Below are 20,292 nucleotides of genomic sequence, written 5' to 3' on the forward strand. Positions count from 1 at the left end.
CTAATAATATGTAAGCATTGTAAAACCAAGATCTACAAGGTGAATAGAAAATAAAATTAAAACAAGAGCTTTATTAGACAAATTGCAATACTTTTTACCAGCTGACTCCAAACTAACATTAGGCATGTGATTATAAAAACATTAGCTTGTTGAAACTAATTTGAAATTGCATGTTGTACTGACTTTGAAATGGTGACATTCAGACCTGTTGGTATTCAGGAAATCATCAAGTCTAAGTCAGTCATCCTTCTTGTCGGTTCACTAGTCCATTCTGAGTTTGTTCTTTCTGAACTAAAGTGGTGGATTTCAGTTGCAAACTATTAAATACTGTAGTCCCCAGAATGACAAAATACACGTGGTTGACTAAAGGTGAAATGTTGCAAAAAAATCTTCTTTACTCCTAATTAGGTGGCTAAGGTGGAAGGTAATTAAGTCCATTTACAATGGCAGTAATAAATTCACAAAGTCGCCAGTTCTTCTTGACTAATTAAACCACAAGTGCCACGACAGTCGTGAATTTTTCTGACCTACCTAGGTGAGATGTCACAGCCCTGTCGCATGAAGGCTCCGAGGGAGAACCACAGGCTGTTGAATATGCCAAACTCGTTAGTCGACTCATTGGTCTGGATCTGGCCATCCTCATATTCCTCAGTGTGCCATTCATAAGGGCTGAAGCGGCTGACGAGGAACAGCACAACGCTGACGCCGATGTAGGCGAAAACAATGCACATCCAGATCTCGTAAGCCAGCGGATCCAGGAAGGAGAAGACTCCAGGCTTGGATTTCTGAGGCTTCTTGATCATGATGGAGATTCCCAGAGACATGAAGGGTTTGGAGAAGTCGATCACCTCTTCTCGCACCAGTGTGATCGTCAACGGAGCCACTGCGATGTCGGCTTTCTGTCAAGTCAAGTCATAAGATGTAGGAATTAAAGAGACAATCGAGATTTTGATCCATTTTCAAGATGCTTCAAATCTACCTTGGAAAATAAACATCACCATTAAAACATCTCTTTAAAATGCCGGTACCATAGTAAGGAACACTGTGTTGTCAATAAGAGACTGAAGTCTTCTCTTTAAAAGCCTTAAAGCAGATGCTTTAAACTGAGAAGATTAACTCACCCCGTACACTAACTCTCCAACCATCCCATTCCAGATTTTGGTCTCTGCATCTCTGGCTCCATACTTGCCATCCCCGACTATTTTCAGCTGATATTTGAAGCCACAGTGCTTTGCTATCTCTGCAGCCAGATCTACGCAGTAACCCTCGTAGCGTTCGTTGTCAACAAAAAGGTCGGCGTTCTTTTTCAGCATTACATACGGTGCTTCCTGAAGGACAGGGACAAAAACAGAAAATGCTGTTCAGCACAAGAGGTTTGGGTTACAGTGTTAAAAGCAGCTTCAAAGACAAAGGTCTCTTACTGGGCTGACAGTTCATTATGGAAACAAGAAGGAACTGGTCATGAAAGGAAGCACAGCCTTGTAGCATTAAATTAGTGGCCTAGTGTCCTTCTAGTAGTGTGCACAATTAAAAAAAAAAAACAGATACACACAAACTACCCCCTCTCCTTCATGGAAAATTAGTCGTGGCATTAAAAATATCACAAACCCATAGCAAAAAAGATGTGGTTATATACCATCTTTGGTATTGGAAAATTGGTGCCCAGTGGCTTTTAGAGTTGTTTCATCAGCTAATTAAAGTCAGAAGAGAGTTGACATAATGACTTTAAAACATTCTGTGCACCGTGGAATAGTTATTCAATCGCGCTTTATACGATTTACCAAGATAGTGGTGACGATAACTGTTTTGTTTTCCATTCCTGTTGTGTCGTTTGAAAAGACATCCGATTTGGTAACAGCCATTTTGTCTACTTCATTCCAGTAGCCAATCTGGTGGGAGAAATACACAATGAAATAAAAACAGCAGATATATTGTTCAGCTTAAATGCTAAAAGTGCTTCACACATAGCCAGAAATTACTATTTAATTCCTCCACAACATGTACACAAAACACATGTGAATTATATTCTCTAAAATGATATGCCTTGTTTTTAACTACATTTCAAGAGAACATGACACTTACCTTGACAGGTCCGTTACTCTTTAGTTCCATTATATTTACTGAGTAATTGACTCGCTTGCCATGTTGATCAAACTGGATGTTTCCCGTCAAGCCTTCCACTCGCACCTTAGAGATACAAGATCATTCAGTTACAACATGCCACAGTAAAACTAGCTTTTAGACTACTCACATGAACACAGCTTTCTGATGTGTACTAGTAGCTGGATGAAGGTGTTTCAATTGTGAATACGTTAATAGTACAACAGCAACCATGCAACCTGCTGGAGTTGTACAGTTTGGATGATAAAAATTGTTGATTGCTGAAAAGTATTGTAATATAAATGCTAAATTAATTCTAGCAGCTATGCAATGATGTAATCACTAAAAACATACTGTTTCTCAGCAAGTCTTCATCTTGGATATTAATAGTGAATCAACTAATTGGGTGCACATAGATTTGCCAGTAATTCATGATTTGGGCAGCCTGATATCATAAAAAGTTATTTTGTGCGTTAGTGGAGCACAATTTTTGCATTTAGTGTTTCATTGAATGCCACGCAATGACCCCTCTACATGGCCCTTACCCTAACCATCTCACATGTATTTTAGCAGAAAGAGCAGAAAAAGTGTAGAAATAACACCCAGAATATGCCAGAAATTTGCTGTTTATACCCAATTCCATGACGTCACATTGGGATTTGAAGAAATGTCTGAAGCCTTTCTATTGACCATGTGACACAACTACCAAGTATGTGCTGTGGTATCTGGGGTATGAATGATTGAAGGTAATGTCTCATCTTATTGTGGCTTGAGTACTCAATAACTACTTTGCCATGATGCCATTATCCAGTACCCATGTGGACTGGACATGCTTCAGGAAATGATGCCATCAGCAGATCACTGCTATAGGTTCAGAGAAGGCAAATGAAAAGTATTGAAAGGGTTCAGCATCCCTTTTTACTCTTAAGTATAACAGTCTTCAAAAACCTCTTCTCTGACAGTTTGGTTGCCCAAGATTGGTGCTTGTGAGGTCTTAATGGCCCTCATCTTCTTTTCCCACGTTCCCCAAAGTGAAGAGCATGTGGGAGGGATCGTGGAGAAGTGCACTTTGCTTGCTGTTACTCTCTCCTCTTCTTCAAAGTTAGTGCCATGATCCTAAATGACTTCAAATGGGATTTCTTGCTGAGCTACAAAGCAGCAGAAAGACATAATGAAACCATTGGTGGCCAGATTGGAGAGGAAATTGCGGCAAAGTCTCAGCATGTGTTGAGATACTTGAAAAGCATTCTTCATCTCTTTTCTTATTGGCAGCCAACTTAAATAACAAAGGGACCAAGGGTGAAAGAATTCAGATGGAGGCCCTGGGAGTTTTCATGTAAACACAGTTTGGCAGCATTGCTTATCAAACACATTGGGTGCATCCTTAAGGCCTAGCAAATGCGCTGAATGGATTTAATATTGAGGGACGTCATAAAGTTTCCATTTTATTTGACTGACATTAACACTAAGGTAAGCGTTTGCTGTATTTGCCATCATATTGTGCAGTCTGATATGTAGACCTGGCAAGCAACTGATAACATGAAGTGTGAGACGGGTGTGTGCAGATCAGTCATTCAGAAATTCACTTGTATAGATTTATATCTTCTGCTGTCTAGATGTGAATGTCAGTCTGGTGTCACTGCGTGTCTCCAATCTTGAAACTGATAGCTGGCTCTGAGGTTGTAAACATTCCTCAAGATGGTGTATTTTATCCTTAATCAAGAATTTTGTGATCTTAAAGATGTAGTGCTACATTTTAAATGTTGTCATTGCATGATCCAAATTCTCATTTTTTAAGAGTCTGTCATACTTCCAGATTAATTGTTCAGTCAAGACTGATTTACCTGGATGGATGGATGGATGGGTGGATGGATAGATACTTTATTAATCCTGAGGGAAATTCAAGTATCTGTAGAAGAACCTGTAGAGGAATGTACTTTTTTTCTCTCTTTATTACAAGAGAAAACAAGAAGAACCTGTCAGTAATTTTGACCAAACAGTGTACCAATGTTGTTTTCCTCTTTCATCGGAGCACCAATAATTTTAGCATCTCACTGAAGTTTTATAGCTCAGCACATCCTTTGAAATATTTTGAATCCATCTTTGCAGAGAAATAGCAGAAAGCTTTTGATAAGTCTGGCCTGCCCTCTAGGAACAGCTAGCAAAAAATAAAGTCTAATTCTTATCAAAGCCCCCTATTTCTCCTCACTTTGTGGGAACCTTCGAGGCCAAGGGCTTATCTATCTTCCAAACATGTTTGATCCAGACCCAGTGCTGCGTCTCTGAATCTTGTCTTCTTGGATTTGCTACATGGAGCGAGTCTTCATCTTACATATGCATGTCCAGACTTCCTGAGTACCAGGTAGCAGCATCAAGTACTGATCAATTCTGGACATGTTTCCTGAGATTACCTCTGATATTACCAACTGATATCTTTTTTCTAAAAAAAAAAAAAAAAAATCCCACGCTGGATAGACCCTGTGTTGTGGACCAATGTTTCATCTGCGCCTCCTACAAAGAGTTCAGGGATTTTTCACAAGTTCAGATGGAGAAGACGGAGTGGCAAAGTTACAGATGAAAGAAAAAACCTTTAAAGGCCTTGACAGCTGGTTAACCGTTCTTATAGAAATCCAATATGATAGCCCAGAGCCACTGGTGCAACGTCGTCATTTCAAAGACATGAGTTTGTCATCTCAGATAAAGAGGGTCATACTCATTATGTAATGTCAGATAAAGTAAGCAATTTCTGATTATAAATCCATAACATCAAAAGATTCCACTGTGATCTGTTGCTCTGCATTTAAAAAGCAGAATCATTTCAAGTTTAACCTCCAAATTTGGAAGCCAAAAACTGCGGGGAAATAAAAGATAAATCCACTTTGGCCCCACTTTTGTGCCTAATATCTCAGCAGGAGTGCAGCTAAGGTTGTTTGTGTCAGCGCTCAAAGGACGATCCGTGGGCGACTGCTGTTTGTATAGAAGTCAGACACTGTGAAAACATCAGTGCTTAAGCAACATCGGTGAAGTTCTTTCTTGCCTTTGCGAGTGTTTGTCCTGAAGGAGACCTACTGTTACCAGGGCTACAGGCCTCCACTAAGAAAAGCGGAAGGTTACCTGTTTCAGTGCCCGCTCGATCTCCACCCCCTGAGCCCACGGCACGGCGGGGTTGGCCAGGCAGTCGCCATTGTTGGCCCTCCTGGTGAAGTCAATTCGCTGTTTGTGCAGGTACCTGAAGGCTTCGGTCATCACCTGTACAGCGTCGTAGGTCAGCGCTGATGTGTACTACAGCAGGAGAAGAGGGAAACATGATGGGTTGTTCTCCTCCCAGGCTAATCTTTAGCTCTGACTCTGACATTAACCTTCACCTAAGCACAGCAAACCTGCTCTTCATTGTAATCTTTAAGGCCCAATAAAGCAATATTCTATATGTTTTAGGTCCCAACACCTCCTTGTCCTTATAGAGTAACATTTATTTAAAACTGCAGTGCTCAGCTATTTTGGTAAATTACGTAGGCTTTTTATAAAAGGAAGCCTTCTACCAGTGATTCATTTTCCAAAAAATGTATGTCTTCAGCAGAAATCAATAGACTTGGTGCTGGGAGCCACAGACAGTGTAGGAAAGCCTTAAGTCGATTTGTTGATAACAGCAGAAATACAGAATATGCCAGCCCTATTCTTTAAAAAAAACACAACTTTACATGTAGTCATAAAGTTATAAAGTTGCGAGAGAAATAAAATTCCAAGAAATGATTAAAAAACAAGAGAGAGCACAGTTTGCTGATGTTTACCAGTAAAGCTGGTGAATATTGAGTTGTAGCAAAGGATACCAGAAAGATGAGAGAGGACAAAGATCTAACACTCCAGGACACCATTAGTGATTCTTCAATAATTATTTTTGTCAAATTTTATTGAGTGTACAGGTTTCATTACAGCTGTATTCCATTTGTGCAAGAAAGGGCACATCTGTGGAGTTCTAATTGGCAAGAATAAGCTTTGCTCCACTTTGGATGACTTTGGAACTCATCTCAACAACATCCACGCATCTCTTCTCGATGACTTGAGGCAATCTACTTTGAAAACATCAAGTCTCTGCCTCAAGTCAACCCATAAACTTCAAGCATAACCTTGCCTCATCAACTTTTAGCATAATTAGCCGACAAAAGAGGCTTCAACAGAGAGCTGTAACCTTAAATTCATCAGACAAATGAGGTTGACCAACATGAGTCACTTTGTAGATAAAGTAAATAAAATATCCTCAGAAGCTCTAAACAACGCATGCACACACAGACACACACACACACACACACACACACACTCCTGCTCATTATCCACCCTCAAATTGCATGCATCTTGTCCTAATTAGAGAATATATTATATGTGGCATGCTGGTGCCTCTTTTTCACTTTTTTGTCTGTTATGTTTATGTTATGGACTCCTCTAAAATGTGTTCTGTTTCGTAAATGTCAGAAGGTGTTTTCACTCAGATTTGAACAATTTCCACCTGTCTGCCTGGGTGGGACCAAAGAAGAACTTGAACTTTAACTATTTTGAAGAAAAATGGTGTAAAAATGCATTTTAGTAATTGTCATTTTTTGGTTATTTGTGAGTGATAGAGAACTCATATTAAAGGCTGATGAAGTCTAAGCAGTAGCTTAAATTGAACATTTTTTTCAGTATATCACCCTGATTTTATTTGCACTGCATGAAATGATTGAAATTAAATAGAAAAATTGTTGCGTTTAACTCAAGAGAAAATGTATGTGGCTTTGTTGAACAATGCATTAAAATCTTTGCATGTTTAATAATGTAAGCAGTGTGTGTATGTGAGCGGGTGACAGTCTGCATAATTTACTCTGAGGTTACAAACACGTTACAGCAACTCAGGCCCTTGTGCTAAAGAAGACATTTCGAGTGGACAATTCTATGCTGTAAATAAGAAATGCATGTTTGTGGGTATCTACTGCTATGTGTGCACACTGCAGCTCACCCTTATTTTGCTGTCAGCGCCTGGATATTCCTTTTCTTCCAGGGCCTCCCATCGCTGGTCAAATTTAGATACCAAAGGATCATCAAAATCAACAATCTGAAAGCCTGAAACGTTGGCTCCTCCATACTGAATTTTGGACAGGTCCCCATCAATGAAGCCCTAAAAAATATTGAAAAAGAATTATTGTATCACAGCATAATAGTAGAAATTGAAGAAGTGCAATATGCAATAAATGCGGAAGTAGTTTAAACTTACCAGATTGGCTATAATGTAGTGGTAGCCTTTAACATGTCTGCCAATCGTGATGACCTGCAGTTTTATGAGACAGACATATATTAAACAGTAGCATAGCAAACCTCCCGCTAGAATAAAACAATATGTCTTAGGCAAACAAGACACCTTAATAAAAGGCTTTTAAAAAACAAGTTCCTCTTCTATGTTTTCATTTGACTTGCTGTCAGCTCTTTTAAAGGGAAGATATTTTGTCCCTATATGGGAAAACTTACACTATAGGTCTTTATTATACCAAGAGCTTGACAACCAGAGATAAGACAATCATAAATATGGTAAAGGTTTAATCAAAACTATGCAAATATACCTTGTGTTCAACCATTGCACTTCACCAAGATCAACCATACCATAACTGACAGTCTTGGCCATTATCAAAAGAAAAAAAAAAAAAAAAAGCATTCACAGTCACAGATACTGCCAGAGAGAGATATCCAATTCCAAAGCCACTTCTCTTATCAGCAGAGCAACAGAAAAAATGAGAAGAAAATAACATAAATATCTACGCTACACCCCATTTCACTTCCTCACATAAATGACACACCTGAAACTAATCCCACTGCTTGACTGGCACCTTCGTTTGTCAGTGATACAGATTTGAATAATAACGTCTTGTATCTTCTATGTAAATGTCTTTAACATGAAAGCGAGAAACTTCCTGTATCCTAAACGGATAAAGAGGCAATTAGGCCGTAGACTGAATTTAGTCAGCTTTGGGTTAAACAGACATACTTTAAATACTAATCAATAGGCTGCTCTCATGGGTAAAAATAACCTGTCTATGTGCGTTTGTTTTGCCTTTAATTGCAGTTTTGTTCACAGCCTAAATGAGCAATTAGTGTAATTGTTATGAGGTCTTTCTACATCTGCTGGGCAGCCGGGTCCATGTGACAATCAGTGCATATGTTTCAACTGAATATTACTTTTGTCCTACAATAGTAATTAAAAGACAATAGGGTTATTTCTGCACATTACTGCACATCCTTTTGCAGCCTTATTTCCACTTCCCAATGCTGTTTTCACATAACAAGACACTTTGCTGCAATATTATATCATTAGTGTGGTCAAAATTTTTATTTGTTCTTTGAAATTGTAGAGATCTAACATTGAGTACTTAAAATTACCAGTACTGGTGTAACAAACAACATTCCGTGGCTTGAAATGTGTAAATACTAAATCTTGAATTTTAATTCCATTTAGTATTCTATATATTTTAAAATTACAAGCATTTTTATAGCATAGTATTGTACAGCAAGATTTTCCAGAGTATATGCTAACCTTTAATTTTGGTGTTACTAACCTGCCTTTTTGTTATTTTATGTTGTTGCATGTAAGCTGCTGAACACTTGAATTTCCCTCGGGATTAACAAAGTATCTATCAGTATTTATTCATTCCAGAATGGGAACGTTACTTCATCAGTCCTTCAAATACAATAAATATTGTAGAAAAACTCCACTCTGCTGTACCTGCTCCATGATGTCTTTCACTTTGTCCTGTTCACAGTCCAGGATCACCCTCCTCTCCTTCTTGTTCTCCAGATCTTGAAAGAGTGAACGGTAGGCCTCGTCCTTCCTCTCATCCTTCAGGTTCCCCACGTTGATGGCTGTCACCTGCCACTTCTTTTCCGCTGCTGTATCCAGAACAACCTGCAGCGTTGTTAGGCCTGAGGATAAAACACAGTTCAAAACATTATTAACACTCTGTCTCAGTTTGTCTGTGGCATAAATCGGTGCTGTTGAAAAGGTTTCGATTTATTCTCCTCATCAATCAAAACATGTGTCCTCCATCGTAGAGTAATAATTAAGGAGGATTTGCATGCATTGTGTGTCTGTCTCTTTGTCTTTTTGCTGATGCTCCTGTTAAAACTATGTGTTAAATTCCCCGAAACTAGTTTTGCGATAATCTGACATGTTTTTGGCCTTATACCATTTTTTTTTGGCTCGTTATAGACAAAGCCGCATGCAAATTTTAAGAGGCAAGCCATTGCAAAGAAGGAAAAAAAAAACAGAGGGTAAAGACAGAAACAAATAACAAATTATATGGCAGACGAGACCTGTTCAAAAACATGGTTCTATTATTGCAGGTTGGCTGCATTCACAGTCTGCTTATTCCAACAGTGGAGGTTTTTGCAGCGACTCAATGTCTTATGTAAAGAGCTCATCAAGATGAGTCACAGCATTTCTGCCATGAACCTGACCAACATGTGGGAGGAAAGTGGGTCTAACAATACACTTGACTGCATCAACACCAAAAGTTTCATACTGTATTGCTGCTTTATGACTGGATGTTTGTGCTGCATGTTTTTTCACACACATCTCTGAGTATTTTTCCTTCTTCTTTTCATAGTGAAGTTCACGATAAAACAACCTCTACTGAAGTCCCACTTGTAGGAAGGAAATAAAGTTGCCACAAAACACAGCTGATATGCAAACCAACTAAACTTATTTTAGTTATCGTGCTGAGAACAAAGTAATTGAGGAAATAATCAAGCAAGAATAGCACTCAGAGAGCGCAGTCCTCCCCCAAGACTGCTCAGTTGTTGTATAATTTCTGATGGATAAGTCCCGGTAAGTCTGCAGCGGTGGATTTGTAGTAGGATCAGCAGGCAGCTGATGTAGTGTTCACTAGTTGTCATAGTTACAGTGACGCCGTGCTGCTATCTCTCAATGATACGAAAATTCTTAACAAATCAGTGGATCCAGACTATAAGCCGCATGACTGCCAAAATCTAATCAGGTGGTCCTTTTGTCATTTCTGACCTTCCCTGAAGATTTAATCCAAATGAGTTCTTCTGTTTTGGTGTAATGTTGCGTACAGACAGACAGACAGACAAATGTACTTGGATCATCGCATAACTCTGCCGTGTTCCTTGGCGGAGTAATAAATACATGAAAATTCTGCACAACAACCCCCTTTTCCAATGTAAACAACGACAAACTCACAAGGTCAGAGCAATTCTATTTTGCTGTAACGGGGTCAATAAAGCAGGCGACCAGGTGGCTATTTTGCAATCCCACACTGGCTTCCCACCAGAAAAAATGACTATATGTGTTTAGAATAAAGGGTTGTCTCAACCAAACAGAAATTATCCTTGCATTTAATCAAACCATCTAATATTTTTACAGCATTATCATCGTATGCCATCGCCTGTATGGGCTTTGTTCTGTAATCCAAAACCAGTTAAGTGCAAGGATTCGGCGAAGCACAGACACAGCTGCTGTGTCTGAGTAATTTAATCACAAGGAGCAGTTGTACATCAATCTGAAGTGCAGTCTGGTAAAACCAAAGAGTACCGAGTCCATCTGCACTAATATTCCTATCACCCCCCTCTATCTAGTTTCACAGTTGAATCTCTGCTGATATTGATCCCTGGTCTGCGATGGGCAGTTAGAGAGCGCTTTGATAAAAGGGTCGAGTGTTTCATTCCGACTTGCCATAGCGAGGTGAATTACAGATACAATCAATTTCATGCGACACGGCTGAGGTTTTATGACGGCGCCGAGGAAAATGGAGGCTTGCAGTTTTCTCTCAATGAATTATACATCATGGTTACTCTAAAGTCATCATAATGTGGTTACAACTGACTGTTTTATTGATGCTTATTAAATGAGATAATTAGAATTTCCGTGTGATTTACGGTGAAGATAATGAAAAGCACAATTTAAAATACCTAATAAATGTTTCTGCATTCAGGTGGAGTTGCATTTTTAGACAATTAGTCTGTAGACTGTACTTACAACATGCAAATATTCAAGGACCCCCTTCATTAAAAATCAAGGGTTTGCTCTTACTAGCATGCCCATGTGGTGGTTTTTATAAGCTAGAAGACATGTCATGAATGAAATAAGGATTCAACACCAAGGCTGAGCATTTCCACCTTTAAATTGCAAGACAACAGTCTCAAAAACACAGATTCAGACAGCTGAAATATCATTATTCTTAGTCAGAATTGGTTTTCAGCTCAAGCATGTATGGCAGAGTCACTAAAAAAAATGCACAATTTGCCATTATGTGTCATGCAGTAGTTTTACAGTGTGTGAATAGAGTCGCAGGTGAGCTGGTGAGTTTGAGTTTCCGTGAGCGGAGAGAGAAGCAGGGATTTTCATAGATCTGAGTATTCTGCAGGAAGCAACGGTGTAGAGTTACATCTGAGACATTTTAAGGCAGGAAGGGATTATTTTCATGCGAAAAAAACTTCTAAATATGGCATTTTGATACACAGAGATGAGTTTAGAGGGACTTAACGTTCTAAGCATGTCTAAATGCCAACACTATAAACTGAACAACCTAAAAATAATGTGTATTTCTGTCCATGTCTGCCAAAGCTACTCATAAAAATGGTCTTCAAAGAGACAAATAGCTTTAAGCTTTATATAGAGCATTGTGCATTATTTTTATTTTTTATTGTATTCATTTTATAACCACCTTATATATTGTAGTCTCTTTTTAGAGCGAGATTGAACAATTGACCAGGGGTTATGCTGGAATTAAAGAACAAGTTGCAGGACAGAAATGTCACACAAGGCTTGAGGTAAATGAAAAATATAGGATGAGGATTATGTAGTTTATTAACTATTTAGTCATTTTCACTGTTTGCAATTCAACAATTCAATCACATACTGTTAGATATTACTAATAAACATCTTCCTGTAGTGTTTTAATTATATAAACACTCCAATGCGTATTACCCATTGAATATTATATAGTATACAAGTCTACTACTATTATTCTCTACCACTGAGTTAATGCCCATAAAATCATTTACTTTACCTAATTTTCTGCATATTTTTGGTCTATATATTGGTTTGCAACAAACATGATGCCATCCATCAAACAGACACAGTGCTACCACTGCATTGGCAAACAAAGGAAATTATGTGACCTCCCATTTACCCTTAACTTGTCTTCGGTTTGAAAGGTCAAGAGGGGAATAAGGAGGCATGACCCAGTGCAACACAGCATTTTATTATTCAGGAAATTGACAATTCGTTGATGCATTCATAAAAGAAAACCGTATCTTCCTGTTTCCCAGTTGAGGAGATTATTTTTTCTCGCACATGCAGCCTTGACTGTAAAAGCGTAACTTCCTGCTCATTGATCAATAACAACTCAATGTGATGATGTATGTGAATTCATAAGCATATGCATAATATGATGCAAAACTATTCAAATGAGGCGGGAGTAGGCTCATAAATATTGCATCGAGAAAATAAATGTAATACCTCCAAATGCATCTTCATTTTAGCTATAATCTCTTTGTTTCTACGGTTTCCAGGCTTACTCACTGCGGTGAAGGTCCGACATCCTTCTCCCTGGTAAACCTGTCCACTTTCTGCATAATGTAAGTTGAAGCACCACTTAAGTCAATTTGTAAATGGTTACAGGCTCCATCTGAGCGGAAAGAAATGGCAGAATTTTGTCATTTCTGCAGCTCTACATTGAATTTGCATATGGGGACAGAGCAGTCATCTTTTAATGGATTATCAATGACAAAAAAAATTATAACTACAGACTTTTACACGTCAAAAGACCCTTGACTTAACAAAACGTAATTTTTCTGCTTCTATTAAAAATGCATGAAGCTTTTTGCTAAATACAGTCAGAGGAAATAAAAGTAAGAACACAGCATTAGTCTGTTTAGGTAATTGAAATGTGATCATAGCTGTGTATAATTTCATTGTAAGCAACAAACACTGACATTGGGCTTTCCTACAAACCACCACCTTATGGCCAGTGATGAAATACTTTCTTTACATTCATTGCCAATGGTCAGAAGAAAAAAGAATCCACCCCACGTCTCTATGCTCATGGTTATAGTGGGAATATGAGGTGACTGCAAGCATCCAGGTAGCTTCGCTTAGCAGAAATCATCAGTTTGTGGTAAATTCATCGTTTTACTGAATCTTTCCAACTAATCTTTTTTGAACAACTGTTGAGTGAGTTGCTGGACCTTCCGGATTGTCAGCAAGAAAGCAAAAATGCATATTCTCCGATGCAAAAATGCATATTCTCCAAAATGTCAAGTTGAGAGGAAACTCAGTCACTATCGAAATAAATAAATGGGGGAAAAAAGCAAAAACTGCAGGCCTGGAATGAGCTGTAATCTCTGACCTCTTGTAATGAAAATCTTCGTCGCATAAAGGCCACACCAGCTCCTGTTTTTTCACTAACGGCTGGTGCTGAATGTAAAATCGGAGGTGTGGAATCATCCTGTTAATTAACCGTTAAAACAGTTACTGAGCAGCTTTTGGAGAAATGGAGACCAAAGATTGAGGTTGCAAGGGATAAAAGGGAATTTCCTTTTTCTGCTTCACTCTTTATCCGGGTAGAATGACAAAGATCTGGTAGGACCTGCTCTGGTAGAAGTCTATCTGAGGACATTTTGGCTCTGAGTGAGCTAAAGAAATGCAGGAAAGAGTGCTCCGAGTGCCTGTCTGCCCACGTATATCCATCCATTATCTAAACTGACTTACTGACAACAGCCGACAATGGTTGCGCTAGTTCATCCATTAGTCTCAATGTGCTAATAGAATTCATCATAACCAGTGGCAACTCTATTGCCTCCTCTCCCTCGGCTCCCTGAGAAACACCCACACATCCTTGCATCATTTACCAACCAGCTCAGTCACTCACAATCTCGCTCTCTCTTTTCTCTCTCCCCCTCTCTCCACACTTTGGTTGCCATGGGAATGAGTGGATCACACTGACCTAATTAGACAGCCATGCAGTGATGAAATATGCACAACAGGCCCCTTAGTGCCATGGCGGGCGTACAGTAGGGACAGCAGGTCATTGCTAGCATTAGCATGGGGACAACCTAAAACAGCTGGTGCTTCTGATTTTAGATGGGAGCAGCATTTGACTCCACTGTCAGCCTGAGCAAGGCTTACTGGGAAGACTTAGCAGTGAACGCTGGGGGTGAAAGCATTGCAAAGAGATCAGAGGAAGTGTACAGCATGCATGGAGGGGGATGCTGTGAATGGATGAACAGAAGGCATAGTATGTGTGTGAGAGGGTTGTGTATAAGTGGTGTAAAATGATAGAGAGTTAAAGGTAATACGGAGCAGAAGTGCAATAAATCTCTCCTAATCCACTGTACACTATATTCAGTCTAAACTCGAGTGTATAGACAGCAGCGATCTCACTTCTCTGAGCTGATTTACTTCCTTTCACCTTAAGTCTCTCAGTCTATTATTTAAATGCTCTGGTAATCCATTCATCACTATTGAACAACTCCAAAGTGCGTTTAGAAAGTGAACCCAACTCTAGTCCATTTGGAGTGCTTAAAATATAGATAATGAATGATTTTCATTCAGTAATGAGAAATAAAAATGGGCCTAAAAAATATAACCTGAAAGCCAAGCATCCCTTTTACACAAGATAAAAAGATTTCATATTGTTATTCAACTGTAACTAGATCCTACTGAGGTCCTAATTCTATTTTTTTCATTACAAAAGCAGTATTAAAATATAATGGAACTCTATCTGTGGAGATGTCCTCTCCAGTGCTGGTTGGTCGCTCTGTGCTGCAGAAGACTGCATTATTCTCCAAGGGGACAAGTCACAGAATCACAATTAGCAGGTGACGCTACAAAATGAATTACATGACGGAGCAAAGTGAGATAACGCACAAGCAGCCGTATAATATTCCTCAACCTTTGTTGCTGTACCGTCTTTATGACACTTTATAATGCACTCCTTTATTACCTATTACCTTCTTGTACTCAAGCATCTCCCATTTTACTTTCTCATATGTTGCTAACACAATTAAAAGAGCCACACTTTCAGGCAGTGTATTATGTGTGGAACCTTTCAGACTGTGAAGGAAAATGTCTGCTCCAAGAAATATCATCTTATTTCCAGACTTCCACACTATCAGTGTCACATAGAAAAGAATCACTGATGAAAGAGATCAAAGAATGGGGACAGAATAGATTTGAATATGAAGTAAGTCTGAATATTAAAGTTTGAGGGTGGATGATTTTTCATCTGCATTAATTCAGCCCATGATCTTGTCCAAGATTGCAACTACAGGTGCACAGACTCACATCATACAGACTTTATTTCTGACTGCAGTGGTTTCACACATTCCATTAGAAAGTAACCATATTTTTTTACAATCTTTATCAATGTATTAATGACTGTTGGGTTTAAATTTAAATGCGCCAACTGATAAATAATGAGTGCTATCTTTCAGGATGCACTATTTTCAGTTTGAGCTACAACTGCAGAACTTCTCTTAAATCGTGGGGAAAGTATCTGTCTAACTGATTTATAGACCAGGAAGTTGACTTGATATTATCCCTCTGAACCCCAAAATCAATCGGGGAGTTTAAATGTCATGTCATCTTTTTAAAAAATGCCAGAATGGCACAGTTTAAGAGCCACAAGCCGTGAAAAACAGACAGAATCTTCTCCTACTAAACTTTGCAAAAGGCCCTTGAACTAATCGTCTGTGATGTGCTGTTTTGTAGGGGAATATTACTCATATCTACGCATGCTATTTCATCAAAATGACTTTATCCTACATGTCTGATTTAAAAATTGGTCAAAAATAAATCCTTTGTATTAACAGGATTCTTCGTGACTCAGCTACACCCAACAGTCAGAGACTTTTCAGCTGAAATCGGCTGAACTGCAGGCTGTGCTTACACAGTGTACAGAAGACCAGTATAGAGACAAATTGCAAATGTTAAATAATTAGTGAAATATGGATAGTGCGTTTAGTAATTTTTAAAAATTATTATTATCGTCAACTAGTAGAGGCATCTGATACTAGATTTTTAAATTAATTTTTCAATAAAATAAAGAAAAACTTCTGCCTTTTTTTGTGAACTTATACCATTTTAACTGTATCTTAGTATACTTTTGACTTCTCTCCATGTATAGCTATGACTGTGCTGTTTCCACAGAGGTGCAGGACTTTTTTACCGCAGTGATAAATGAATCCACAGTAAGCAAAAATGTGACCGGCGCTAAACTCGCCCACTAGCTGCTTGGGGCTCAGAGGGTTAAGATAGATCGTGTGACCAGATAATCTAAATCTACTAACTACCTGGGTGTGTGTATTTGTGTGTCTCTGTGTGTGTGAAGATGGGTGGAAAGTGTCTGTCTTCTCAGTAAAAGCATTGACCTGGAGGCCAGCAGTACAAGACTGGGCAGCTCCCAGATGTGATTGTGAGTTTACTGTTTGATTGCTGAAACAGTGCAGAGCTGAAAAAGAGCATCAAGTGTTGTGAACGCTCAACAAACCTACCCTACATTGAAAAAAAAATCGGGATTCAATGCAATGAATACGGATTAAAGTAAACCTTTGTATGAGTAAACTAGTAAATTAGAATATGTATTAAACTAATTTATTTAAAATTAGTCATTGGTAGGATTAATGGAGGATTTGTTTACACCTTCCCCTAATAGGTGCAGCATTATTAAGTGTTAAAATCACTTGAGTAAAAACAAAATGTGGTGACACTTAACCCGTGTTCTCATTTGTTAATAATAAAAAAAAGCTGACTGCATAGTTGTAGATTACATACAGTCAGGTAGATTTATCTACAGTCTGCCACACTGGAGCACACACAGTTTTCACTGTGAAGCTTGATGCAGTGTTCCCTCTGGATCAGGATGTTCATATCACAGGAGCACAATGCAAACAAATCACACCTCCATGCAGAGCGAGTGTGGAAATCAACAGCTGCAGGGCATATCATCTCTACTGTATGTCAAAGATGACTCCGACTGCCTCCCCTCCCCTTGATATTACATGAAACCGACTCCCAAACACACGAGGTGCTATCGTTGATTGTATGTGACAAGCTGTTTGTCATGACCCCAAACACCCTTTACCTAGCTTCAACCGTGCTGTGCTACTTTTTTAGTTATTTATTTTTTACTGTTTTGCTTTTGCTGCATTTATTGCTTTTAACAAAAATCCAGATAACTACTCCTTTTACGAAAAAAGATGTAAGAAAACTTTTACTCCCTGGCTTTCCATCCAGCATGAGGCACTGGTTTTATTTGTTTTTAGTGCCTTTTGTTGTGTATTTTTGTATTTTATTTGTTTTTAGTGCTTCTATTGTGTAGTTGTGATTTTATTTGCCTTGTTCTGGATGTATAACACTTTGGTTCAATCTGTGGTTGTTTAAAGTGCTGTATACATAAAGCTGGATTGGAAATGGCATGTGAAAAATACAATAATTCTAAATATGTGGCTACAATCCCAAATATAAACCACCAGATTAGTAGCAGCAGCTTTTTTAGAGAGAGAATTTCAACATATTAGCTGGTGAGAACTTCAGAGCAGGACTACACATTCAAAACCATTTTAAAAGTGTCCATGTCTTACCTCGGTCGCTGTCGTACAGATAGGCAAACTTGTCCCACTTGTAGTACTCAATGAGGCTGAGCAGGGGTCCCTTAATATCAGGTCGCATCTGGATAATGAACTGCTGATTTCCATCCAGAGGGAAGCTGGGCGTTATGAAGGAGACATGCAGCGTCCCACAAAACGATGTGATGGTGTTTACAGACTTCTTGTCGTAGAATCCGAAAATGGCGTACACTCCTCTCGAGAACTGCGAACAGACTGAAGAAGAAAGCGCTGTGTTAAGGAACGTTAGTCCGTGTTTAGCTCACATCCTTCCAACAGGACTCCCTTAAAAACCACTGAACCAAATAGCATACGGTTCTCTTTCATGCCAGGAATTATTTTGCCAGAACAATCTCATTTCTCCTTTTCCAAACAAACTCTTCTGACATTTATTTGTAAAGCCTTCAGAGCTCCCTGCTGTAACTCATAGCGGTGTATACGTCCAAGACCTTTATTGCAATCCTTTAGTGCACATTCGGGCCAAACACAACTATTAAGGGACGACTCTTTCAGTCTGTCTTTCAGCTGATTAATGGATAGCTTTCCATAAGCTCTGTCAGGGGAGTGCTTGTATTCAACACTAAAAGATCCACTGTCGGCCAGTCAGTATGTGAAACTTTTATGAGTTGGCCTATGGCTTTCTGATACAGTGGGAATAAGTGGTGTTGAGTATGAGTCGAGCATTCCTCAAAATTGCACATTAATTCTTCACATGTGCTGTATCCCGTGGGGCTGACATTTAGCTTTTCTCCCATGACTGTTATGATTATTATATGTGGCAAGGCAAATATTTCATGATGCGCTGTTTCATCACCACCTATTAGCACTAAATGTGTCCACTGTGGATTATTCAATAATTTCAATATCTCCTCAGTTACCATTAAACTTGAATGATAGCGTTTGTTAGGAGCCATTAACGGCGTGCTGCTGACGTTTATGATGACTCTGTATTTATAATCACATTATCTATATTGCGTCCACATTGTGCTTACTTTGCAAAATCCCCTTATTCAATAATTTATGACCTGCATGCTCAGGTATGTACATACCAAACAGTACCTTTGCTGGTCTTTCACATTCATTATGCAACGACCAGGAAAAGGCACTGTGAAATGAAGGTAAACATGAATACTAAATATGTACGTAATCCTGAGGCTGCAGGCTGTTTCTCAAACATTGTCCCTGGATCAGCAGATTGGCATGTTGCTTGTAAATGTGTATCGATCAAATGTAAGTTAATCAGGCTTATTGATTTGGACATATGTGTCTTCCAGTGTAATTAATCTAATGAGTCGTTTCCGCTTCCACAATATTACCCGGATGACTTGCTGACAAAGGGAACTGGAGTCCATATATCAGATATTAGCTAGCTTGGTATAAGTACTGTAGGCATCCTGCCACTTCTGCACCATGTGCTGTGGCAGTTATCTTTGATGCTGAACTGCAGAGAGGACGACTGCTGTGGTCTGGACATTAGAATGAGGGAATGTTACCAGATTCACATGGAAGTCTTGCTCTTTAACCTTGATGTTAAGAAGGGATGTTTCGTTAAGGTTTATTTAAATCTTGCTATAGTGTTCTGCATCTACACACAGTGAATGTCGTTACATTTTATTACACTGTTAGTTATTGAGCAGCTTCAGTCAGAAGTATGGATTGAAATTAACAGCAGCTCATTAACATTAGTCTTTGGAGAGTAAATTAAATTGCCTGCAGTATTTGGTCTTCGTCCTTGGTCGGACTTTGTCACTGCTGGTCAAGACAGACTCACTTAGACCACAAAGGACTTAAACTAAGATGAAAATATTACCTTTTGTCGCCAGTTGAGCAGTAAAGTTGGAGTTACTTTGAGTTTACGCTGTATTTCCTACATAGACAGTAGTTTAGCAGGTAATCAACATATGGAACACTACAATGGCTTTGACAAGACATAAAAGATAATGCCTATAGTACAGTGTAAAAAAAATCCCTTGAAAAATACTAAAACTCTGGCAGCAAGGATGCCAGAAAAAATATGATAGACTGGCAGAATACTGTAATACTACAAAAACTGTGAAAATAACAGCAAATACCTGTAAGATAGTGATATTTTTTGCTGATTTGAATACAGTAAAACAGTATTGTATTATGGTCACTTTGCCAAAATACAGATTTTTGATGTGGACATTATGAGTTGCTATTATCTGTAGTTGAACAACACTGAGGAAATCTGTAAACTACCAGTCAATTATTGGGAAAAAAAATGTTTAAAAATATCCATTTCTTACGGTGTAGAAAATATATCTCATATATGGTCATATGTACAAATATTAGTGTATAAAAATGTAAGAGGAGAAGTTAACCGTTACTCTCAGGGTGCATTTTGGAAACCAATATCAAGCCACTGAGCTGAAAACATAGTTACATGCAATGAATCTGCTACATACAGAGAAAGCTAAGATGCTTAAAAGTTGGTTCTTAGTGAACTGAAAATACAATTTGCACCTTAAACTCTGAATGAATCTGACAGCTATGTTGCTGTGTTCTGCCCCCAGCTGCAACAATAAA

At 38.7% G+C, this 20,292-nt stretch overlaps 1 protein-coding gene across 6 annotated transcripts in view; it reads right to left on the bottom strand.

The window, feature by feature from the left end:
• The window catches only part of gria2b (glutamate receptor, ionotropic, AMPA 2b), a 54,090-nt gene that overhangs the window by 7,844 nt on the left and 25,954 nt on the right, over positions 1 to 20,292 (bottom strand). For all 6 annotated transcript variants that reach the window (XR_008603715.1, XM_023279875.3, XM_023279873.3 and 3 more), the window contains exons 3-11: positions 17,722 to 17,961; positions 8,843 to 9,039; positions 7,343 to 7,396; positions 7,088 to 7,246; positions 5,215 to 5,382; positions 2,083 to 2,187; positions 1,782 to 1,889; positions 1,122 to 1,328; positions 532 to 899 (exon numbers count right to left, since the gene is read on the bottom strand). Coding sequence is in view for 5 of the 6 variants with exons in the window: in XM_023279875.3 (XP_023135643.2) it covers positions 532 to 899; positions 1,122 to 1,328; positions 1,782 to 1,889; positions 2,083 to 2,187; positions 5,215 to 5,382; positions 7,088 to 7,246; positions 7,343 to 7,396; positions 8,843 to 9,039; positions 17,722 to 17,961 (1,606 nt within the window). In the remaining variant the exon portion in view is untranslated. The remainder of the gene's footprint in view (positions 1 to 531; positions 900 to 1,121; positions 1,329 to 1,781; positions 1,890 to 2,082; positions 2,188 to 5,214; positions 5,383 to 7,087; positions 7,247 to 7,342; positions 7,397 to 8,842; positions 9,040 to 17,721; positions 17,962 to 20,292) is intronic.

The sequence above is a fragment of the Amphiprion ocellaris genome, chromosome 13 (genome assembly GCF_022539595.1).
Source record: "Amphiprion ocellaris isolate individual 3 ecotype Okinawa chromosome 13, ASM2253959v1, whole genome shotgun sequence".
Taxonomy (NCBI): Eukaryota; Metazoa; Chordata; class Actinopteri; family Pomacentridae; genus Amphiprion; species Amphiprion ocellaris.